Raw genomic sequence first — 25,458 nt, forward strand, 5'->3', positions numbered from 1 at the left:
CAAACACAATATATCTTTTTCTGAACCATTGGAGGGTAAATTACCTACATCATGGTCCCTGGCCCACAAACCCCTTCCTTGTTTCCTAAACGTACGAACTTTCTTGCCTAACCACAGGACAGTTACCAACTCTAATACAATTACACTGACATGGTACTTCACTATTCCTCTTAAAATTTTTCCAACACCCCTTTATAATAGAATTTGTTCCAGAGTCAGGCATTGCATTTCACCTCCAAGTCTCTAGCTTCCTTTAGTCTAGGATGTTTCCACAGATGTCTTTGTCCTTTATAATATTGATACTCCAGAATACAGCTCCTAACCATCCTCTTGATTTTGTTCACAGTTTCCCCATGATTAGACTGAGACTTTCTCAGTCAGACTAGGTGATATCATGCCATCTGAGAGTCATATCCATATATATATGTTATCCACATATATAATCCCTCTTCAGTGGGATTAATGTTGACCATCTGTCAAGATGTTTAATTCCTCCACTGCAAAACTACTGTTGATTCCCTTGTAATTAATAAGCAGTCTGTGGACAGATGCCTTAAGAACATGTAAACATTCAACTCCTCACCAAAATTTTCCCCTTGATTTATCATCTATCAATAAATCCTGAACAGTGTGTGTGGTACAGTCTCAGGTGGGCCACCTCCAGATCAGCTCTAAAGGTGATTACTGGTATGAGGTGGCATCCTCAGGTTTCCTGGGGTGCACTTAAAAGCAAGCCTGGAGGAACTACACTTAAAGAAGGAGTTATAGGAGAAAGAAGGTAGAGACAAATGTGGGGAAGAACAGAAAGTGTTGGATTTGTCTTCCCAATCAATAGAGTAGACCTGAGAAGTGAGATGCTCAGAGTTCAAATAGGTAGCAAGTTTTTTTCTCTTCTTGCTGAGATATCATCTGCCAGGGCAGTGTTTCCCTGCTAAGACACAGGGACACCTATGCTCAATACCAATCCTGACCACCTCACCATAGAAGACACTAGTCTTCTTGACCTGTCCATCTTAGTTCATGTTCCACAAAGTTCAGTGAACTTCTTCCCCAGAAGTTGATTCTTCATGAAAATATCCCTTCCAACCAGATCTCCCATATAATCAACCATTTGGATCTTCTTTTCTAATTACCTCCAATCTGCAGTGCTACCAGTGAACCCATCAGACGCCTTCAGAGAGTGATCTTTCCTTAAACCGGGGATGCAGATTAAACTAGAACTAAGACATTGGTACTGTGCCTAACACAGAAAGATGCCCCAACAGCTGAGGACAGGAGTTGCCCAGGCCTGGCCTTCTCACTCTCTCCCATCCCACCCAACTCCACTTATCACCAGGTCAGGCTATTTTTAATGAGGTGGTTATTTGGAGAATGGGGTAGACTACTAAATGCTGCCCCTGAGGATGCCACATCCTAATCCCCAGATCCTGTAAATATATTGCCTTATGAGATAAAAGGGACTTTGTAGTCAAGATTTAATGAAAGATCTTGGCATGGGGAGATTATCCTGGGTTACTCAGATAGGCCCAGCATAATCCCAAAGGCTAGTAAGAGAAATGCAGGGAGATCAGAGTTTCTAGAAGGCGATTAATGATAGAAGCAGAGGAATAGGGGGAAAGGATGTTGCCTTTGAAGATGGAGGAAGACCTCAGGAACCCAGGACTACAGGAATTCTCTAGAAGGAAGAAAAGTCAAGATGCTCATTCTACTCTAGAACCTCTAAAAGGAACACAGCTCTGTGGACCCAATTCAGATATCTGGCCTCCATAATAATAAAATAATACATTTGTATTGTTTCCAGCCACCAAGTTGGTGGCAATTCGTTATTGCGGCTGTAAGATACTAGTACAAAGATTTTTCTTCTTTAGGGGATTGGGGCTACCCCTATTTGGCAGCATACACAAGCTGGACAATGAACCATTATCAGCATCCATAGTCATCAGACTGGGGTTTCTGTTCTGCCCATGACAGACCACTCTGACCTCTGATTTCTCTGAACTCCTATGGCCTTTTGATCAATTCTATTTCTTGGACATTCATATCCATGCCAGTGTGTCTCCATCAGCCCATAGGGGCACACTGTCTCTTTCCCTTTGCACTCCCTCTTCTTTCCAGGCAGAGGAGATGTGGGAGTCACAAGTCGGGCTTGATTACAAACACTCTTCTCCTCCCTTGACAGACACGACCTGTGTGAAAGACTGCCCAGAGGGCTACTACGCCAGGGACAGCCACCTGTGTGCCCCCTGCCACATCTCTTGTAGGACCTGTGACGGGAGGCACAGTATGCAGTGCCGCTCCTGCCGACCAGGTTGGTTCCAGCTGGGAAATGAGTGTCTGCTCCAGTGCAGGGAAGGGTAAGTGCTCAGTACATGTGTTAGTCTGCTTTTTGTTGCTGTGACCAAAATATCTAACAAAAAAAAAACTTAGAAAAGGAAAACTATATTTTGGGCTCATAGTTTCAGTAGTTCAGTCCATGGTGGGCCAAGTCCACTGATGTGGGTCCAAGGTGAGGCAAAACATGGCGGAAAGGTGTGGGGGAGGAAAGCTGCTCAATTCATGGCAGCCAGGAAGCAGAAAGAGAAAGGAGAAGGGACTGCAAGAAGATGAACCCTTCCAGGGCATGCTCCCAGTGACCCATCTCCTCCAGCCATGCCTCACCTGCCTACAGTTTCCACTCAGTTCACTCAAATGGACAGACTGATTAGGGTACGGCTCTCAGAACCCAATCACTTCACTGCCAAACATTCCTGTGTTATAGACAACACAGGAGTTTGGGGAGAACACCTCATAGTCAGACCATAACAACACGTTTCCCTAAAACACAAATGAAATCAGATTAAAGTCTCACTGCCACTAAGGAGCAAAGGTGAGCTCATTCACAAGAATGGATGAGAAACAGGGGAGGCATAGTGACCCAGTGAGCAAATACAAGGGGTCAGATGGTCAAATGAGACTCATGTAAGCTATAGATCTGACCAATACTCACTGATATCCACAGGGTATCATCACTGCCAATGCAGAGGCAATACCTCCCTCCCTTGGAGCAAACCAAGACTGTTAACAGATGTTCTTTTTTTTCCAGTTTTAGGATTTGTTCTGATTCAAGTTTAATATGCAAGATCTACGCTATGCATGTGGATCATAAGAAACAATTTCAACTAACATCTACATTTATACCCCATTAATTCTCCAACCTTTCAAACCTCCCATAAATCCACAACTATAGGGTTAGTTATCATAAGTATCCTAGACACATCTGATGTACCCTTCTGGAAGCATTTCAGAGATAAGGAGAGTGTTTATCAGAAGGTCTGGTTACAGCATAATTGAAAGAGAGTTTGACTGGATTATTCACACACACACACACCTGGGCATCCCAGTAAAGAGAAAGATTGATTATAGACATGTTGCTCACTGCTTCTGAATCAGCAACCTAGGACACTGAGAACTTACAGACCCAAATCGAAGGGTTCTATCCTTGGACCTACCCTAATGTCTTTCACCCAAATCGGCACAACTGTTCTCTTCCATCATCACAATCTCTGCTTTCTTCATTTGTTATAGGACTATATACCACCTTACGTTTCTATTTATCTTCTTCCTTCAGTCACTCGTTTATTCAATACTTATTCAATTAGAGCACACTGTATGTTTAAACAATGTGAGTTAGGACTAATTTTGTTAAGATCTTATTCTTATTCCTGTATGTCTTTTCAAGAAAATTATAAGCTCCTGGGGGGTCAGATGGAACTCCTCCTACTGTTTACACATACTACTACAGCATTCCATGCAAAGTTAAACACATTAGCAGCTCTTGAAAGACACCAGCCATGTGGGTCAATGAAGAAATCACCTTACCAGACAAGAGTGGGGTGAACCTACCTGGTTTCACCATTCCACTTTACCCTAAGAAGTGTCTATAAAGATCTGATCCCATGTCAAGAATCTCCATCTTTCTTACATCCAGCATTTAATACTCTCAAGTACACACTCAAAGAGGAATGTAATCCTGTAATCTAAAGAGAACGCAGACCATGGAATTAATTCTTTTTAAAAACAATGAATTTATTTGGAAATTTCCAAACCTGCCAGAAGTGGCATTTGCCAAACCCCAGCCCCACCCTCCTGACTAAGCTCCTAAGGGTAACAACAATCCTCCCAGCTTCCCCTCACCTTACCACCAAGCACACCCACCCCTACCTCTGGCTGGGCTAGAGAAGTGGTGTATCCCCTCTCTGAAGGGGGCTCCAGCTCTCCCTGCCTGAGCACCTGGGTGGAGGAGCAGCCCCCTGACATCCTAGGAGATGATGGCAGCTATATCTGAGACCACAGAAGTAAGAAGCAATGGTTCTACTGTATATGAAGTTACCCAAAGGAGAGGGAGAGAGGTATAGTTTCTGTGGACTTCTTTAACATGGAAAAACTGAAGTTTTTTTTTGTTTTGTTTAAGAACAACGAATTATTTTTCACTCAGACACCACCCCCAGGAGAAGTTCACATCTTAGGAAACCTAACTCTAAATAAATACGCCCCAAAGGCAAAGGTATGCATTAGACTCCTTCATGGGTCAACACTGGTAGATTATCTTCCAACCAGAAAGACAAGCTTGAGCCCTTACTGTTTTCAGGCAGCTGTGGTGGGTAGGGAGACACACCAGTTCCTTCATTGGAAGACTGTGACCATGCCCTGCATCTGTCCCACAGTCTGAGCAGGAGAGGACCAATGAGTATGTCTCCAAGCAAGAAAGAGTTCCACCTTAAATTCATGACCAGGAGAACCAGAATGTTGGCTCTTCTCCAACATCTCACAGCCAACGTCCCCATCAGGAGAAGCCTCAAACACCAAATTCCTGATAGGAAAGGTCCCACACAATGCGCACATTCAGGACAGATGAAAACCATGATGAGTGTTAACAGTAGTTTAGATTTAAAAGGAAAAAAGAAAAACACAACCACGAAAATAAACACGGGTCTTTTCAGGAGACATACTTGGTTTCAAACACCTCCCACACCACATTTTATCAAATTAAATAGTTAAGCTTCCAAATGAACCACCTGGCTCTTTGTCAGCGACAGTACCAGCGGTTTATTTCACTGAGGTCTTAGTTATCACATTTCAGGAACTTCAGAGAACTTGGCAGGACTGTCTTCAATGTTTCCTATTGGAGAAAGCTCTTTTTTCACTCTTTTAATTTCTTGGCCTGTTTCTTTTCCTACAAGAGAGATTCTGCCCATGAATCTGTGTGCTCAAGTTCATAATAGGAAATCTCCCCCAATGCTCTGATCTTCAAGCTGCTTTTCCTGGACTAGGGCTCAAATTTCTCTTTCTGACTCTGCTGGTAGTTGTAAAACTGTTGTTGCAGGAATAGTGGTTCTGCAGCAAGTGGGACAGGCTCTGAGCTTTTAGTCACTTCCTCTCTACCTCCTGCCACTGTCTTCTGTCCACTTTCTCTCTCTCTCTCTCTCTCTCTCTCTCTCTATATATATATATATATATATATATATATATATATATATATATACACACATATATGTTGTTGTTGTCATTGTTGTTGACTTTCTCTTGATCTGCTTGTCTTCCTGTTTCCCCCGCCACACACACATATTCAGCATAGGTCTGGATCTGAGAGCTTTCTTCATGTCTGCTGGTATTGACAGCCAGGTGATCAGTCCATGGTCTGTGAACTCCACTCCTCTGGACCTGCAATGAAGCAGAATATTATGGTGGAAGGACATGACAGAGGAAAGTTCCTCAGTTCATGGCAGCCAGGAAGCAGAGAAAGAACTGGAATATTGATGAAGTAGCATTCCTTTTGTAAAAGCAATGTTCCATATCATTATATGAGCCTTGTGTGTTAAATCTCTTTGTCTTGGAAAGGCAGGTATATGATTCTCTGCATTATGTCCCAACACACTAATGATTCTGATGTTTAGCATTAGAGAAGATTCTCTAAGGCTGAAGTTTCTGTGTTAATGCATAAGATCCTCTCTAAGGCTCTGAGGATCAAGAGGTTTCACAATTCCCTCATCTTAAACCACTGCTTAAGATGAGAACTTTGCTCCAATAGTGTTGGAGTCTTCTTCTAATATGATCCAGCAAACTCCTCATTGCCTTTCTTTTAGCATTACTCTTTGATACTTTTTAAAACCTATTTGAAAGATCAGTTTTTCCTCACCATGTTTCTTCGGGATGCTTTTCATCTCTATAACAGAGTTTATCATGCATTTCCACTCACAGTGTGTCTTTACATTATGATATGATTCTATAACAGTCTCATGAGGTTGGTGTTAATCTATTCACTTTTGTTTTTGTTGTCATTTTGTTTCATTTTTGCAGTGTTGGGAATCAAACATAGAGCATCAGTCATACCAGGCAAATGCACTACCACTGATCTACAATCCCTAGCCCTTCCTTAATCTCTCCATTTTACAAATAAGGAAACCAAGGTTCAAGAAGTTAAATGATTTGCCCATACTACAGTGATACAGGCTTGTCAATGTTAATAGCGGTGCAATTCATAAGAACCAAACTATGAAACCAGACTAGGTGTCCATCAGTGGATGAATGGATAAAGAAAATGTTATATATACACAATTGTGTTTTACTAAAACACAAAGAAAAACAAAATATTATCATTTGCAGGAAAATGGATGAAACTGGAAAACATTAGGCTAAGTGTAAGAAGCCAGACTCCAAGTGTTCTCTCATGTGAGGAAGCTACAGAGAAAAAAAAAGGAAAGAAAAGAAACTGTGAAAATAGAAGAGATACCACTAGTGGAGAGGGGGTTGAGGCAGGAGGAAGGAAAAGAGGAGATGCAGATGTAGGGAATGCAACAGACAAAACTATGCCATGTGCATGTAAGAATATATCACAATTAATCCCATTATTATGTATCATTATAATGCACCAATAAAAATACTTCTTAAAATTGTAATCTTCAGCCTGGAAAGGTAGCACAAACCTGTAATCCCAGTGACTCAAAAGGCTGAGGGAGGAGGACCAAAGGTTTGAGACTAGCCTCAGCAACTTAGCAAAGCCCTAAGCAGCTTAATAAAACCCTATCTCAAAGTAAAAAAATTAAAAAGGCTGGGGATGTAGCTCAGAGGTTAAGGGCCCCTGGATTCAATCCCCAGTACAAAAAAAAAAAAAAAAAGTTATCTCATTGGATAAAGGAAAAGAAAAGGAGGTGCAAGAATCTCATGAAAATCAAATTGAGATCAGTGGAGTAAGGCAAGGGGAGCAGAGGGGGGAAAAGAGGAAATACTGGGGAATGATATTTGTTATGGGGCGCAACTTAAGAACCGACCGATCACCACTGAGAAGTCCAAATTTGAGAGTCTTCATTAAGTTGGCCGACTGACTGTCTCACGATGCCCCCAAAAAATGGCTATTGGGAGAACAGCCCTAACCATAGGGTTGTAGGGGTTCTTATACCAAAAATCACATCAATCATAAGTGTCTGTTGCTATGATTTGAAATTACAAACTAACATCATGAGATCATCGACAGAGGGGGAAGTGGGTCAAAATGACCCTTACCTAGGTACAAACTAAAGAATGGTTACTAACATCCACACAATCACCGTTCACATGGTACATTGTTTAGGAGCAATAGGGATCGAAAGAGAGCAATTTCTCATTACATAAGAATTGTCATTTTGCATCGCTAACCATGTCATGCTAAGCAACCGATGATGGGCACAGAGGTGGGGTACTCCCATGGGAGAAGCTAAGAAATTGTTGATGGGTACAGAGGCGGGGTGTTCCCATGGGAGAAGATTATTTCCTACATAACATGGAATCTCAGAGCAAAATGGAGTCTGTTTAGTCATTTCCTTTATAGTCTGGCTATAATAACTTCATGGAGCCAAATCTGTCAGCCCATCACAATATTGTCCAAATTATATTGTTATACTGTATGCATATACAAATATGTAACAACAAATCCCATAACTTAATGCACCAATAAAAATATGGGAAAAAATTAATCTCCAAAAATCTTTTCAAAGGAGGTTACATCTATTTCATAAAGGCCAGTTTCACTCATGTCACTACCTATTTCAAGATGCTTCTCAAGTTGAGGAGAACCACTCAGAGGTTCATTTAAAAATGTCTTCCATTCCCCAATCCCATTCAACACAGCTTAAAGCTTGAATCTGGAGAAGTGAATAGGAGAAAAAGGCAGAGATAACTGACAAATACCAGTGACTACTGGATCCTTCCCTAGGTATTATCCAATATAATCTTCACAACTAGTGAGGGAGGAATCATAATGCCCAATTTACAGATAAGAATCTGTAAATAGATTTGTTAGTATCATAGAAATGAACTTAATGAGTGAAGTTAAGTAAAGAGGTTAAAGTCACCCAGCTTGTAAATGAATCCTATATGACTCATTGTGTTTTTTCACCACACCCAATTTAGGAGCAAAGCTTAGTATAGTCAGTCCTTCACATTTGTAGGTTCCACCTGGAATCAAAGGTGGAAAACACTTTTTAAAATAATTGCATCCGTACTAAAAGTGTACAGACATTTTTTCTTGTCATCATTCCCAAAACAACATAGCATGACAACTATTAATATAACATTTACATTGCATTAGGTGCTATAAATAATTTAGAGATGATTTAAAGTATAAGGCAGGAGGTATGTAGGTTACATCCAAATGCTACCCCATTTTATAGAAAGGACTTGAGCCTTCGATGGGTTTTGGTGTCTGTAGTGGGTGCTGGAACTAATCCCCTGCAGATACTGAGGCATCCGCTGTATTCCATCTTTGCTCCCCTTGCTTTCAGATATTATGCAGAAATCTCCACCGGCCAGTGTAAGAAGTGCCACAAGAGCTGCAAGGCATGCCTGGGCCCACGGCCCACAGACTGCCTGTCTTGCGATACGTTCTTCTTTCTGCTCCCCTCCAAGAGAGAGTGTTTTCGCTCCTGCCCAGAGCATTACTATGCAGAAAAAAACACCTGGACCTGTGAGAGATGCCATCCGACTTGCAAGGAATGCAAAGGTGAGAGTGTATCTGTGCTTTTGCAAAATGGAAAGGTTTCCTTCCTGCTTTGTCCCTCTCTCTCTCCTCCCCACCTTTGGCAGTTTCTCTGCTTCCCAACCTGGTACCCAGGCATCAGCACTCTCTGTTCAGTCTTAGCCTCTGCATCTTCTGGTGACATCTTGTTGCCCCTTTAGATTTCTTACCTTTCAATGCCCAGATGAAGGCACAGTCCCCTCAAGGAGTACTGTCACCTCCTCCATCTTCTTTCTCCACCTGTTGCATTTGCCTAGGGAAATTCATTATTTTCATCACTTCAAGAACTCCCTAAGACATCTGCCTCAAACTCTCCAAGCCCCATTCCTGTTTTCCAGACACCTACTTGTTTGTTGCAGAGATTCTTAAAATCAGTGCTAGTGGTCCCATTGACCAAGGTGACATCTTGAACTCATCCTGGACTCCTCTCTTTCCCTTGCTTCCTGACTACTTCCAATAGCTACACCCTAAGAGCTATTGACCCCCATTCCCTACTTATTCCTCTTAATACTAGTCTCTTTCTCCAAGCTCATTTTCCATTTTCAACATTTCTTATCAGACCTGTTGAAGTGGCCAGCATGCCATGCTGACCTTTCCCTGCTCCCAAGACATCCTGGACACTAATGCCACAGTGCTCATTCTAAAATTCATATTTGCCATTTGCTCATTTACTCCATATCTTGCTATAACAAGATGATTGCAGTGAATTATTCTCAATGTGTAGAAATAACTGCTTCTATAATGTTTTAATTGATAAAAAAAAAAAACTATCTTGACCATATCTTTTTTTTTTTTTTTTCAATACTGGGGATGGAACCCAGGGGTCTCACATATACTAGGCACATGTTCTACCACTGAGCTATATCCTCAGCCCCAGTCCTTTTTAGTTTTTTTTTTTTTTTTTCAATATAGGGAATAAACAAACAGTGGTGCTCTACCACTGAGCTACATCCCTATCCCTTTTGAGATAGAGTCTCAATAAATTGCACAAGTTGGCCTCAAACTTGTGATCCTCCTGCTTGAGCCTCCTGAGTCTCTGGGATACAGATATGTGCTACAATGCCCGGCTTATCCCCAACCCTTTTGGTTTTTATTTTAAGACAAGATTTCACTAAGTTGCCCAGGCTGGCATCAAACTTGTAATGCTTCTGTCTCAGCTTCCCAAGTCATTGGGATTACAGGCATATGCCACAGCATCCAGCTACTATAAAAAAACTCTAATCAGTTGCTTCATTTTTAAAAATGCTTTGGATATTGACCAGTACAGCACTGAATTTTCTCTGGAGGAGATCCTTCTTTATGCCCCTAAGACATCCCATTTGTGAGCATGTGTGTAGTTACTGCCCTTCAATAAGCATGCAATCAATGTTCTCCATTTGTTTCCCATTGCATCTTATTTGTATGTTTTACATTCCTAGAAAAAGAATCCCAAGGGCTGGGGATATAGCTCAGTTGGTAGAGTGCTTGCCTTGCAAGCACAAGGCCCTGGGTTCAATCCCTAGCACCGAAAAAAAAAAAAAAAAAAAAAAAAAGAATCCCAGATTTTCCCTCCTGTGTGTTTTCACGTTGCTTTTTCGTGATCCATAATACTGATTGAGGTTGTCAATACAGTGAAACCAAACTGTCAGGATAGGAGAAGATTATTCTGCCATTTTTATAGTACTTTGAACTGCACATCAAAACTGTAATGATCACTCTGTACTTGTTTAACCTACCCGTGAGGTTCACAATAATTTTCTGTGGTCATCAATGTTTTTCAATTTACCAATGGAACCAGGCTTCACTGTCAAAGTTAGAAAACAGATGATGACTTTGGAGCACAGCCTAATAAGGACCTGGCACTTGCCTCTCTTTTTGGCATTGTTGATGCTCTTAAGAGCATCAGCCACGACATTCATGCACAACATTATGCACATAATCATGGGGACATGGAAAGATGGCAGAAGGAGTAAATGTTCTTCATTTTTAAAGGTGCTTAAAATCTTTCTCCATTCAGTCTCTCAAACTTCAGTCTTCACCAGGTCATGGTGGTGCATGACTATAATCCCAGTGAATCTCAAGGCTGAGGCAGGAAGATCGCAAGTTCAAGGTCAGCCTTGCTTATCAAGACCCTCAAAATAAAAAATAAAAAGGACTGGGGATGTGGCTCAGTGGGTAAGCATCCCTGGGTTCAATGCCCAGTACCAAAACAACAACCAAAAAAACCCTTCAGTCTTAACTCTTCTTCCATGTATTCTAGACCCAAGAACCACCTAGGACTACCCAGAGCCACTAGACAGCCACCAGATGCTCTTTCATGCCTCCATGATGTAGTTTCCTCTTCCTGAGAAACAATGCTCTAAGGAATTCTCAGAAACCCACCTCTGTAAAACAGCTGCTCTGTAGAGTTTGTCTTAGTCCTCCAAGAAGTCATCTTCCTCCTTCTTCCTAATTCTGGAATTGAACAATTTATTGCAACATTTAAAAAAAATTTTTTTTAGTTGTAGATGGATACAATACCTTTATTTTATTATTTATTTTTATGTGGTGCTAGGCAAACCTCACATATGGTAGGCAAGCACTCTACCACTGAGCTACACACTCAGCCCTATTGTAGCATCTTTTACATTTTAATTAAACACATCCTTCTCTCCTACTAACTGTGAGTTCCTCAAACATGAGCAAGGATTATACCACATTCATTTTGTATCCCCTGCGTAGTTCAGAGTGCAATAAATAGTAAGTGCTCATAATGCATTGAATAAATGAATAGACATATAGGAAGCAAATAAATCCTAATTTTTTTGTAAATTCAAAAATGTTCAGCTATTTGATCTTCAGATATTGCCTCTCGACCCTTCACTCCAATCTCCTTTTCTAGAATTCCTAATTAAACATAATTTAGAGTTTCTTGTTCTGTCTTCTATGTCTCCTATCTTCTTTCCTTATATTTTATCTCTTTGATTGTTCATGACTTCTACTAGAAAATTCTTAGCACTCTAGTCTATTTCTCTGATTTGTGTCTGAGTGTCTAGTATAAATTCCACACCATTTATTGTTTTTAATTTGTGATTATTTTATATTTAAGATTTTAATTATTTCTTTTTGTTCCCACCTATTTTAATTTTGCATTTTCCTGTTTGTTTCATAACTTGTGTGAATATTATGTCTTCATTTATTTTTTAGTATCTTAAACATTGATTTTAAAGCCTTTGTCAGACTTTTCTATGTAATTAATACTATCTGAAGTGAGTTCATATTCTAATTGTTGAGTTTGGTTTTGTGTGTGTGTGTGTGTGTGTGTGTGCATGCACTAGGAATTGAACCCAGGACCTTGCATGTGCTAGCCAAGCACACCATCACTGAGCTGCATTCCTAGCCCTTGTTATCTTTCTTAACATCCATTTTATCCATATCCTCTGGAATGTTGGTCTTATGAGAGATTTTGTTTTGATTCTTTATTCTGCAACTCAGGAGGCTAAGGATCACAAGTTCAAGGCCAGCTTCAGTAAATTACTGAGATCCTGTCTCAAAATAAAAAGGACTAGGGATATAGCTCAGCACACCAAGGTTTAATCCCAGTACCAAAAAAGAAAGAAAGATCTTTATGGAGTTTAGGGAAAAGATTGGTGATGTCATAAGCAAACCTGAAAAACTATACAATTTCTCAAATTGGATTTGAGATTTCCCGGATGAATTAAGAATGATGGTTTTGAGCATTCCCAATCTCAAAAGTTCATCAACACAGTTTCCCTGATATAATAGTCCAGGGATTTCTGAGAGTGTTTGGGTGAATCCTGAAGACATCCAAGTGTTTGTGTCTTCTCCTAGGTTTTGCTTGAATCCTGGAACTTGCCCATTTGAAGTTTTCTGTCTGTGATGCTCATTTCTTCTGCTATCCTTTTCTTCACACACCTCACACGCCCTTGAATGGAGAATCTGGTGCTGTCCTCTGGTGCTGAAACATATAGGATAGCAATTTAGGGACAGGTTTTTCTCTTAGGCTATAACCTGGGTAGAAAAACAAAGGGTAAATTCCTTCTTAAAATAATAACTATCATACTAAGAAATGAGGATGCTTGAGAACATCAGAAAAAGTCTGACAACCAACAACAAGAAATTTACCAACTAAATTCTATTTCATTCTCCTTTGACTGCCCAATATTTTTAGAATATTAAAAAGAAAAATACATAAAAACACTAAGGATGGGGGGTGAGGAGACAGAGCACATTCAAGCCTAATGTGTACCTTTGTGAGCAACTGGTTTCTCCTTAATTAGCTCATTTCTTGCCTTTGCACGTTTAACTTTTTTATTTATCCTCCTCATAAAATTGTTTGGAATAAAAATCCAGACTGGATAACCAAAGCCCCTAACTTTCCCAAGCTGCCTGCCTCTGTGCACAACAGTACTCACAAGCCGGATCCCAGGGGCTGCACTGGAATTGTTGAAGGCATCCCAGGGGAATCATTCTGAGGGAGAGCAGATGGTGAGCTGCTCTAAATTTTAAGAAAATGCCAAAATGCCTGTCTCTGTGGTCCCGAGGCTCCTTAGCAACAATAATAAATGTAGGGTCTTAAACATGAAAACAATAAAAAGAATTCTGAAAATTAAAAAACTTCCCATTTGTGAAAGATTCTCAGTCCCTAAGTGTACAGGTTTTGCAGTAAATTAGTGTAGGGGGTGTAAATAGTCACTGATCTGTCATCCTAAACTGACAGGTACCATTAGGTATTACCCAGACTCTGGGCTGTAGCCAAATTAGTAGGAGTGAGGAAGGAGAGAGGTCATTACATAGTTACAGTTACATAGGAAGAATAAGTTCCAGTGTTCTATTACACAGTGGGGTAACTAGCTAGTCAATAATAAAGTATATTTCAATATAGTTAGAAGAGAATTTTGAATCTTCAAGTAAACAATAAATGTTTGAGATGATAGATATGCTATCCTGATTTGATCGTTACATGATGTATGCATGTATGGAAACATCACATTTTACCCATAAGTTTGTATAATTACATGTTGATTAAAAGTAAAATAAAGCTGGGAGTGACTGCACACCAGTAATCCCAACCACTCATGTGGCCAGGCAGGAGGATCACAAGTTCAAGGCCAACCTGGGCAACATGGCAAGACCCTCATTGTTATGGGTTTGATGTGATGTTTCCCAAGAGCTCACGTGTGAGACAACGCAAGAAGGGTTGGAGATGATTGGGTTATAACTTTAACCTAATCAGTAAACTAATCCCTGGAACGATTAACTGAATGGTAACTGGAGGCAGATAGGGTTTGGTGGGAGGAAGTGGTTCATTGGAGGTGTGGCTATGGGGTATATATTTTGTATCTGGAGGCTGGAGTTTCTCTCCCTCTGCCTCCTGATCATCATATGAGCTGCTTCCCTCTGCACTCTTCTGCCATGATGTACTGCCTTACCTTGAGCCCCAGAGAATGAAGTTAGTCACTTATTGCGGAGACCTCTGAATTGTAAGTCCCTATATAAACTTTTCCTCCTCTACAGTTGTTCTGGTCAGGTCTTTCAGTTGCAGCAGTGAAAAAGCTAACTAAAACACTCATTTCAAATGAAAAATAGAAAGAACTGGAGATGCAATTCAGTGGTAGACCACCCCTGGGTTCAATCCCCAGTAGAAAGAAAGGAAGGAAGGAAGGGAGGGAGGAAGGGAGGGAGGAAGGGAGGGAGGAAGGAGGAAGAAAAGAGAAAGAAAGAAAGAAAGAAAGAAAGAAAGAAAGAAAGAAAGAAAGAAAGAAAGAAAGAAAGAAAGAAAGAAAGAAAGAAAGACGGGGTATAGCTCAGCAATGTTTAGCATGTGCAAGGTCCTGGGGGGACCAATCCTGACCACCACTAAAAAGAAAAAGAAAAGAAAATGTAACTAATCTTAAAGTATAAATTTTGTGACCTAACCTTGTTACTGCCTCCACCCGCCTTTTCATATCCCTAATTTAGTTTAATGTACTATAAATTTAGAAATCATAATTGCATATGTTATGGGGTACAAAGGGATGTTCGTACATACAATGTGCAAGGATTAAATCAAGCTAATTAACTCTTCCATCACCTCAAATAATTATCATTTTTGTACTAAATACATCCAAAACTACTCTCGGCGATTTTTAATATATACAATACACTGTTATTAAATCAGCATGTTATTATACCATGCTGTATACTAAATCTCAAAAAGTTTTTATCTCTTGACTAAACTTTTTGTATTCTTGACCAACATCACCCAATTCCTCTCACCTCTTCAGCCTCTGGGAGCCACTCTCTACTTCTATGAATTCCATTGTTTTAGACTCCACATGTAGGTGAGATCACATGTCTATCCTTAATTCCTCTCATTAAACACATAGATTTTTGCCTGGGTGCGGTGGCTCATGCCTGTAATCCCCAGTGACTCAGGAGTCTGAGACAGGAGGACCATGAGTTTAAAGTCAGCCTCAGCAACTTGGTGAGGCACTAGGCAACTTGGCAAGAACTTGTCTCTAAATATAATATTTTTTAAGAAAGAAAGAACTGGGGATGTGACTCAGTGGGTAAGCACCCCTCAGTTCAATCCCCCATACCAAAAAAAAAAATTAAATCTTGTATTTAAAAAAGTTAAAAATAAGACATTTAAGCTTTATTTTAGAAACATAAGATGGGAAACTGAAGAGAGGAAGTAGAAGATTGCTTCTTCCATCAGACATCACAATCGTGTTCCAGATCATAGAGAAATTCTGTATAAAACAAGGACTAAAATGAAAATGAGTGTTTTGGGATTTATATTACTGCAGACAGTCCCCCAACCTGAGATGTGTCCTAAAGGTTTATTGTCTAAGTTGTTCAGAGCTCAGGATTGATTTTTGCATAGAAACAACAGTACAACTGATTGAACTCACAAATCAGACAGGAAAAGTCCACTTAACTCCATTGTGAATGTGAAGGACAGAACTCCTGGTTTTATGTCAAGTTCAACTAACCACCCTTCACAGCACGGTTCCCATGGGAAGACACAATTCGTGTTGCTCAAGTTCTAACTCACAATGCCAGGTACATCCTATGCCCACCTCTCTTACACTCATTCTTTGAAACTTTTAGCAGAAACTCCAGGACCTTCCTCATAAAATGAACTAGAGTTCAGGTCTCCTATCCCCCAAAGTCTTTCCAGAAACTCTCCCTCGATACCTGTGTAGAAGGAAATATTGGAATCCATTGTTCTTGGGATGTATGCATTGGGAGAGAGGTGTTGCCTCCACAGGAAACAGTTCACAGGTTCAGATCTCTCCTATTTGATGGCTCATATGTTAAGGCGGATAGTGTGATAGAAAGAGCTCTAGACTGTGAATCACCAAACCTGAATTTGAATCTAGACAATTACTTATGTAACCTTGGATGAATGACATTACATGTCGTGTATTTGAAAATAATAAATAGGACTGGGTTGTAGCTCAGGGGTAGAGTGCTTGCCTAGCACTTACTAGGCCTGGAGTTCAATCCCCGGCACCAAAATAATAATAATCATTAATATTTATTAACAGGATGGGACTGGAGTGTGGCTCAGTGGGAGACCACTTGCCTAGCAAGCACAAGACCCTAGGTTTTATTTCCAGCATTGAAAAAAAAAATACATAAAATGTCAATTTTTTCCCCTTGTTCTGCTGGGGCTTTCTACATGCCAGGCCAGTACTCTACCACTAAGCTACATCCCAGACTAAGAATGTGAGATTTCTAAGGAGAGATTTTGTAGCCTTAAAGAGAATTTCAAAGGAATCTATCACCACCACCAGTCCCAAAATTAAGAATCAGTGGACAACATGATCTACTGAATTCTTTTGGCCCTCAAACTTCAAGTGAGTGCTGTCTGTCTGTTCATGACTTACAGCCAAGCATTGGGACTCTCTTCCAAATCAGCAGCCATCATCCTGCCCACTAGTTATACAATTAACAGAAGGACAAATACAAATTTTATGAACTTTCTATGTAATCTCTTGTTCTCTGAATATCTTTTTCTTGCTGCAATTAAAGATCTGTCATCCCCAACCTGGAGTTTCCAGGCTGAGTCTGCCTAATTTGGACTAATTAGATAACAGGTGAGTCTTCACTTTGTCTTGTAGACTTTTCCCCCATGCCCTCAATCAAGTCATCTTTTCACTTCAAAATTTTTGTTTGTTTTTTTTTGGTTGTTTTTGGTACTGGGGATTGAACCTAGGAACACCTTACCACTGAAGCTACATTTGTAATCCTCTTTTTAAATTTTGAGACAGGGCCTTGCTAACTTGCTGAGCCTGGCCTTGAACTTGAAATCCTCCTGCCTCATTCTCCTGAATTGCTGGGATTACAGGTGTGCACCATCATACCTGGCTTCTGCTTCAATTTACTTGACATAGTCCTGGCTCCTAAGTGTTTCTGACCAGATGTGGTGGCACATGCCTGTAATCCCAGCAACTCAGGAGGCTGAGGCAGGAGGATTGCAAGTATCAGTTCCTAAGCAACTTAATAAGTTCATCTCCAAAGAAGGGAGGGGTTTATGTGGCACAATGGCTAAGCACCCCTGGTTTCATCCCCAGTACCAGTGGGGGAAAAAGGAAAAGAAAAGAAAAAGAAAGGCTGGAGATATGTAGCTCAGTGGTAGAGCACTTGCTTGGCATGTACAAGGTTCTGCATTTGAGTCCCAACACAAAAAAAAAATTAAAAAAGAAGGAAAGAAAGAGAGAGAGAGAGAGAGAGAGAGAAGGAAAGAAAGAAAGGAAAGAAGGAAGAAAGAAATAAAATAAAAGAAATCTAAGGTTCAGTCTAATAACTTGGATTTTTTTTCTTTCAGGAAAAGGAGGATCAAATTGCTTATCCTGTGTGTGGAGCTACCACTTCATGGGAGGAATCTGCACCTCTGACTGTCTTGTGGGAAAATACAGAGTGGGAGAGGTATAGGACAGCTGGGGCAGTATGCTTTCTGCTTTTTTTATTTTAGTATTTATTTATGTATTTATTTATTTGTGGTACCAGGGATTTAACCCAGGGCCACTTAACCACTGAGCCACTTCCCTAGCCCTTTTTATGTTCTATATTGAGACAGGGTCTTACTATGTTGCTCAGGATCTCGCTAAGTTGCTAAGGCTGGCTTTAAACTCACAATCCTCCTGCCGCAGCCTCCCAAATTGCTGGGATTACAGGTATGCACCACCGTGCCCAGCCTTCTGCCCTCTTTAGAGAGAATGTAAACTCAGTTCCTGCATGTCATTCTGGGTGGTCAAAAAGTCCTAAAATCCCTATACTCACTATAGTTTAGGTCTGATGTTGTGAAATCTCCTTCCATGACATCGTGAAATAATGGTACTATTCACCTGCAGTCTTTACGTAAAGCATAGACATTGAGAAGCTCTATGATAAATAATGGGATGTTAAGTAGTGAGGACCTCAGAATGAACTCTACCTACCATTGTTGTTCATGACCACAGAAGTTTCAGTCTATGTAAGAATATTACACCAGAAATACAAACTCTCTTCTCTCTTACCCTCTGCCGTCTAACCAAAAACATCCGAGTAAGGGAGGAGTCACACTGATGTTGATCTTCCGTCCCTTCCGTCACCTCTTTTGTACAGTATATTCAGAAAGATTCATTTGCTTGAACAGAATCCTTGGGTTTCCTGAGTGCCCTAATGTCTTGATTGTGCTTCTGAATTTTAGAAAACACATAAATCTCTCCATGGTGAAATTAATTCAAACTAACCTATTGCATATAGGTGCTCTTTAAATTCTGACAGCGGCTCTCATCACAATTTGGAGAAACTGAAATTCAGAGAGGTTAAGTAGTTTGCTTAAAGATCACATGAATAGTAAATAACAAAGCTGGAAACTGAGCTGAACCAACAGAGAATTTGATGAGATAATAACAGTTGAGAAAATGGTGTAGTAGTGTCTAAAATATGCCAAGACACTCAATGAGAGCAATTTCTTTCTTTTCCTTTTCTTTTTCTTTTCTTTTTTTTTTTTTTTTTTTTTGGGTGATGGTGCTGGGGATTGAACCCAGGCCTCACAAATAAATATTGGACAAGTGCTCTATCACCCAGCTATAACCCAGCCCCTCCATTCCTCCTTCTATTTTACCACACTTGCAAAGTTACACAGGTAGAATAGGAAGGCATCCTTCCTGACCCACAGTTCCAGCCCCAAGCAAAGAAAAACTTGTCGGGAGGGAAGCCACTTTTTTTTCTCATCTCTGGACTCTTCCTAATGAGATTTAATTGCTTTAGTTACATAGTCACAACTAACATCATTCTGGGTCCCAGCCACAAGAATCCAGTAACCAAGGAAGCTATGGAGGTAACTGACGTACATGAGTGAAGGACACTGAGGGAAAGAAAACAACAGCTCGAATTTGCTAGAAAGTGGAAATTGATGTATCACCTATGTGTTGGTGATATAAGAGCAAGTGTGGGGAACTGTGTCACACAAGAGAGCATAAAAAAGGGGTCACTGACACTCAACTCTGTTGGTGACATGGACATGTTAAAATGATGAATCCAGTTGACAGGTCTTCTAGATTTTTAAGAGAAATTAGAAACTGGTTTACAAATAAAATATTCTACTTTTGAAATGTGAGAAATGAATACAGAATGTTTTAAACTGTTCAAGTCTACATAGTGTGGACCAGACAAAACTTGTCCCTGACCCGAACAGTCTTAAGATGAGCACAAGAAGCCAGGCTCTGTGGCACATGCCTGTAATCCCAGCAGCTGGGGAGGTTGAGGCAGGAGGATTGCAAGTTCAAAGCCAGCCTCAGCAATTTAGCCAGGCCCTAAAGCAACTCAGGGAGACCCTGTCTCTATATAAAATATAAAAAAGTGTCTGGGATGTTGCTCAATGGTTAAGTGGCCCTGGGTTCAATCCCTAGTACCAAAAAAATTCTAAAAAATAAATAAATAAAAAGTGAGCACAGGAGCTGTCGCTTTATGACAAATTACTTTGGAAGCCTGTTCTCCTACTATTGTTACCAGCAGGTCTCTGAGGTCACGGCCCTGCAATGGCTTCATCCAGTTGTAGACAGCTGGGTCTGTCTTTTGCCCAGCACAGTTAAAATGGACCCAGAAGACGCCATCTTTCTGCTGTCCCCGGCAGGCTTGCCTCCTTATGGAGACGGGATGTTCTCATTGGGAGATACCAGTGCCTTGTTGATCTCTCTGCACTCACAAAGAACCTCCTGATTATTCTTAACAGGGAGAGAAATTTAACTGTGAAAAATGCCACGAGAGCTGCATGGAATGCAAGGGGCCTGGCACCAAGAACTGCACCATGTGCCCGGCACCCCTACTACTGCACATGGATGATGGCCGCTGTCTCCAATGCTGCAATGCCTCCAACCCCTCGAACCCCTCGGGCCCCCAGGAGTGCTGTGACTGCCAAGACAGCATGGGTAAGGGGGTGGGACGGGAAGAGCAGCCTGCAGAGGGAGGGCCTGACCTCAGAAAGTGATGAGCGCCGCAGAAGAGAAGGATGGAAAGTTCAGGAAAAGCAATAAGGCTGCTTTTCATCGAGTGCCTGCTGTATGCCTACTGTACTTGAAACTTCATGTCCATCATGCCAGTTCACAAGCAGATATTATCAATCCCATTTTATAGATGAGGCAACTGAGGCTCAAAGGGTTGGATTAGGATGCCTGGGTCCTCATTTAGAATTAAGAGGCTCATTTAGAATTAGAAAAAGGGTCTTTTGGACAGCAAAGCCCACTTTCTTTCCACTCTATACTGCTCTCCAAGTTAGAGTTCAACTAGGTCTAGAATTTGACCTTTATACATTTACCCCATTCCATTTTATTCTTCTCTCTTGGGAGCAAAAAAAAAAGATCAGGGGGAAGAAATTAGCCATCAAGGAGGTTAATGCAATATAATCTTGAATCTGTTGAAGAATCATTCAGTGGAAGTCAGCCCAAATCTAAACTTTGCATTAGGGACTTAAAGCATTTTAGGAATAAACTTTCACTGAAGGTTAAGAAGAAACAAAACGGAGCAAGTGGCATATACCTGTAATCCCAGTGACTTGGGAGCCTGAGGCTGGAGGATCACAAGTTCAAACCCAGCCTCAGCATTTTCATGAGGCCCAAGCAAATTAGCAAGACTCTGTCTCAAAATTAAAAAAATATAAAGGGCTGGGGACTACCTCAGAGGTTAAGTGCCCCTGGGTTCAATCCCTGGTACAAAAGAAGGAGAGGAAGAGGAGAAGAAAAAGGAGGAGGGAGGGAGGAAGAAGGAGGAATAAAACCCCTATCACCAATTGCCAGACCCCAACTGTCTTCCAACCTCCAAACCCATCCATGTTAATATTTGATTCTCATTAGTCTTAAACTTAGAAAGATCCTGAATGGAATGATTTCTAAAAGGAAAACATATTCTATATTGTTTGTTTGAGATGAGCTCTCTCTATGTTGCCCAGGTTGGCCTCTAACTCCTAGGCTCAGGCGATCTTCCCATCTCAGCCTCCTGAGAACTGAGAAGACAGGCACACACATCCACAACTGACTTGTTTATTCTTTTTTTGAAGCAGGGTATTGAACCCAGGGGTGTTATACCCCTGAGTCACATCCCCAGCCCTTTTTATTTTTTATTTTGAAACAGGGTCTCGCTAAGTTGCTTAGGGCCTTGCTAAATGACGGAGTCTGACCTGGAACTAACAATCCCCCTGCTTTAGCTTCCTGAGCCACTGGGATTCCAGGCGTGCACCACCACTCTTGGCCTGGCTCCTATATTCTTAAGATATATTCCCTAGTCCAGAAATAGATCCTTTCCTTGGGGTTCAGATATATCATTTCCTGAGCAAATATTTATGGAAGGCTATCCATCTGTAAGTAAAGAAAATCCCAGACCCATAACTGCTACCAGACACTTTTTAAAAAATTTTATTTTTATTTCGTGATACTGGAGTAGAGGGTCAAACCCAGGGCCTCTAGAACGTTCAGCAAGCACTCTACCACTGAGCTACCAGCCCCTTAGTTTTCATTTTTGTATCAGCTTTTTCATTTAAGTTCTCAGTATCATCTTTCCCAAAACCAGTTCTTTCTTCTTCAGTTTTCCCACCCCTACGGGCAGCTGTTTTCCCCAGTTCCTCATACACATCCACCTTCAGAGTCTGATTGCCTAACATCCATGCTGTGTCACTTAAGAATAATAACCCTACATTGAAACCTTTAAATGAAGCCAGAAGTGTGTGCAGGTTGGATGCAGTGTTTCTGAACGTCTGTCCCAACAAAGAACTATTTCTTCGGGTTTCCTGGCTCCTCTGTGATTCTTGAAGAGCAACCTGGGGCAACTCTGCAAAAGTCCCAGTGGTCTTGGATACAGCTTAGTGCCAGAATGCTTGCCTGGCTGGTAAATGTGAAGAGAGAGAGAAATGGGGGTGGGGGGGGCAATAACTCTGATTCACTTGCTCCTTCATTAACTGAGGCAGTCTGCCCCAAAGAAACTGTCTCAGAGGCTGAGCCTGACTCCGCAGTCTGAGATGAAGAGTGAGTAAGATACGATTGCCTGTGGCACCCTGGCAAGCTCTGACGGTCTTTTGTTGGTTCTCTTACTTCCAGCAGTATTCACCTCAGTATTCACCTCAAAGTGCTCTCCACAGATTACTTTTCTACCCCTCTGGTGCTTTAAATATTTCATCAGGGAAAAATTCTGTGCTCATGTTGGTAATAATGAATGCAATAATAATAGAGGAGGGAATTCTGCTTGATGGGCAAAATCTCCTAAGTTTGAGGATAAAATAGAAAACTTGTTTAGCACTAGCAAAAAGAGAGAAAAGAATATATACACTAAATTGAAGATTTGCAAGTAATTTTTAATATTGTCTAGACTTCCTATAAAATAGTCATATTTAAAAGTTATAAAAAGAATATATACATAGCAGTGATGAATCAGATCTAATTTGGAAATATCACCTTAATAAATATCAAGATATTTAATAAGTTGGGTGTGGTGGCGCACACCTGTAATCCCAGTGGTTCTGGAGGCTGAGATGGGAGGATTGAGAGTTCAAAGCCAACCTCAGCAAAAGTGAGGTGCTAAGCAACTCAGTGAGACCGTGTCTCTAAATAAAATATAAAATAGGACTGGGGATGTGGCTCAGTGGTTGGGTGCCCCTGAGTTAAATCCCTTGTACTTCCCCCAATCAAAAAAAAAAGATATTTAATAAGCATAAATCATCATACCTGGCACCACTATTATTAAGTTAGTGTGTAGAATGTATCTAGAATCTCCCATAAAAGAATCCTGGGGGCAAATCCAAGGAGTTCAACCAATATTTATGGAGAAACTACTATTTACTTCAACTTGTACACCCAACCTGGTCTGATAGTCTTTTCTCCAGTTCTTTTATACTATTTTCCACACTCCTATTTCATGGGCTAAAGAAAAGGAAATAAACTAAGCAAATTACACAAGTTGAACAAATGAGTGTAAAGAAAGAAAATGGAGCTTATTGCTAATTTATGGTTTAATCCTTCCTTCTGTGGCACTGTTTCGGTTACTTCATGTTCTTAGTCAAAGCATCAAAATAAGAAGCTGATGGATAAGAAAGGGCAGAATTCTTGACTTCAGAAATCCTAATTTTTCTAGGAGAAATGCCCTGTCACTCAAGTTGACCAGTTGGGATTTAAATGGTACAGTACTTTTTTTCCTGCTGGGCGAGTACCACAAAACTCTAAGAAGCCAAGCACCAGTTGTCACAATAAGTTTCCTTCATGTGTCTAGACTGTCCCACAGAGTTAAGGTTAATGGATTGGAATTCTGGTTGTTCCACAATGTCTTGTCTCTGACAATGTGACGATTCACATCCTCTTCGTGGCCTTAATTTTCTCAACTATCAAATAATAAATTGGTCTAAGTAATTTCTAAGGTTCTACATGGTCAGTGATATTATAAATTATCTTCTCCTTCCCTAGAAGGGTAGGATAGTTATTTTGGGCAGGCTTACAGGTAGCTGGGGAGAGGACTCAGCCTTAGAAAAAATCGGAATAGTATTTAGCAATAGCTAAAGCACGGACCATGGTGAAATACTTTCTCAGGAGGGAAATAGAATCAACTGATAAATTGTACATTTGGAGACTGACCCATGACTTATGGGTCGTAAGGGAACTCCCTTTGGATCTCAAATTGACCCTCATTCTAGAAGCATAGAGTGGAACTCTTATAGGGTACATGCTAAGATTTTGTAGAGTGGTGTTCCTCCCAAGGAAATTAGAGACCATGTTTCTTACATTTTTAGATTTTTTTTTTTTTAAAGTGCAGTTCTTTACCTCAGAAACTAATTTCCCCAATTCTGTTTCTTTTCGCCTAACTTTTCCCTTTCTCCCCTGCCTTTGGGGTCATCTTCCAACAGATGAGTGCATCCTTCGAGCAAGTGAGCCTGGGCCTGCCACTGAGCGCTCCAAGACAGCTCTGTTGATCACCTCCTCCGTCATGCTGGTGCTTCTGCTGGGGACCGCTGTGATCGTCTGGAGGAAGTCTCGGGGCCGAGTCCAGCCAGTAGAGAAGGCCGGCTATGAAAAGCTGGCCGACCCTGCCAGGTCTTACTCCTCCTATAAGAGCAGCTATGGCGAGGACACCAGCTTTGAAGAGGACCAGGTGATTGAGTACAGGGACCGGGACTATGATGAGGATGACGACGATGACATCGTCTACATGGGCCAAGATGGCACGGTCTACCGGAAATTTAAGTATGGACTGCTAGAGGATGAGGATGAAGTTGAGCTGGAATATGATGATGAGAGCTATTCCTACCAGTAGACACGATCCACCCTACCCTTCCTCTCACAGGCATGCCTGTGGGTTTTATCCACACACCAGGCTGAGGTGTGAGTGTTTGTGTTTGTCTTCTTAACCACGAATCCAACCAGAATATGTAAGAATGCTGAAATAGTTTGTGCTTCTTTCAAGCAACTAAACTCAACTAACAGTTCCTGCTCAACCATCACTGAGGAGCAAGGATAAAATTTAAAGACAGTTCCCTCAAAACGAAGTCAAGACACCATAGTAGAAAGTAAAATCAAGTGAGAGCTGTAAAAATTCGTTTATGTGATTTTACAAAATAGGGAGGGGGCAGAAGAACAGTAGGGATTCAGTTTCCAAGTTTCATTGTGGGGAGCTCTTCTACTTTTTAGAATTCTGATATTTCTTTAACTAATTTGGGGGTGATGGTGAAAGAGTTGGTTGAGCAGAGATTTCTTTCCCCTTTTTGTTGTGTTTAGACAGAAATTTGTGAGAATCAAGTAAAGATTGTTTTTATCAGTTGTTCCTAGAGTACCCACTGGTGAACAGAAGAGACCATCTGTGCTGAGGCAGCTCAGGACCCACTTAGAGATGAGGGAAGAAAAGAGAAGCATCATAGAGGAGGAACCATGAGCTTGCTGTGACCTGGTTCATCCAAGGGAATGCAGAGCCATAATGATCCTGAGGGCAGAGTGGCTCAGGCA

General features: G+C 41.0%; 1 protein-coding gene and 1 pseudogene across 2 annotated transcripts in view; one reads left to right on the top strand and one right to left on the bottom strand.

The window, feature by feature from the left end:
- Positions 1–24,850, top strand: part of Pcsk5 (proprotein convertase subtilisin/kexin type 5) — a 438,740-nt gene extending 413,890 nt beyond the window's left edge. The window contains exons 34-38 of one of the 2 annotated variants that reach the window (XM_047525058.1): positions 2,180–2,354; positions 8,796–9,013; positions 17,826–17,926; positions 20,220–20,415; positions 24,366–24,850. In XM_047525058.1, the coding sequence (XP_047381014.1) occupies positions 2,180–2,354; positions 8,796–9,013; positions 17,826–17,926; positions 20,220–20,415; positions 24,366–24,772 (1,097 nt within the window). In that variant the 3' untranslated portion in view covers positions 24,773–24,850. The remainder of the gene's footprint in view (positions 1–2,179; positions 2,355–8,795; positions 9,014–17,825; positions 17,927–20,219; positions 20,416–24,365) is intronic. The other variant, XM_047525059.1, reaches the window with a different exon arrangement.
- On the bottom strand, positions 10,560–10,935 carry LOC124964585 (40S ribosomal protein S15a-like; annotated as a pseudogene).
- Positions 24,851–25,458: the final 608 nt, after the last annotated feature.

This window comes from Sciurus carolinensis, chromosome 14, assembly GCF_902686445.1.
Source record: "Sciurus carolinensis chromosome 14, mSciCar1.2, whole genome shotgun sequence".
In the NCBI taxonomy this organism is placed as follows: Eukaryota; Metazoa; Chordata; class Mammalia; order Rodentia; family Sciuridae; genus Sciurus; species Sciurus carolinensis.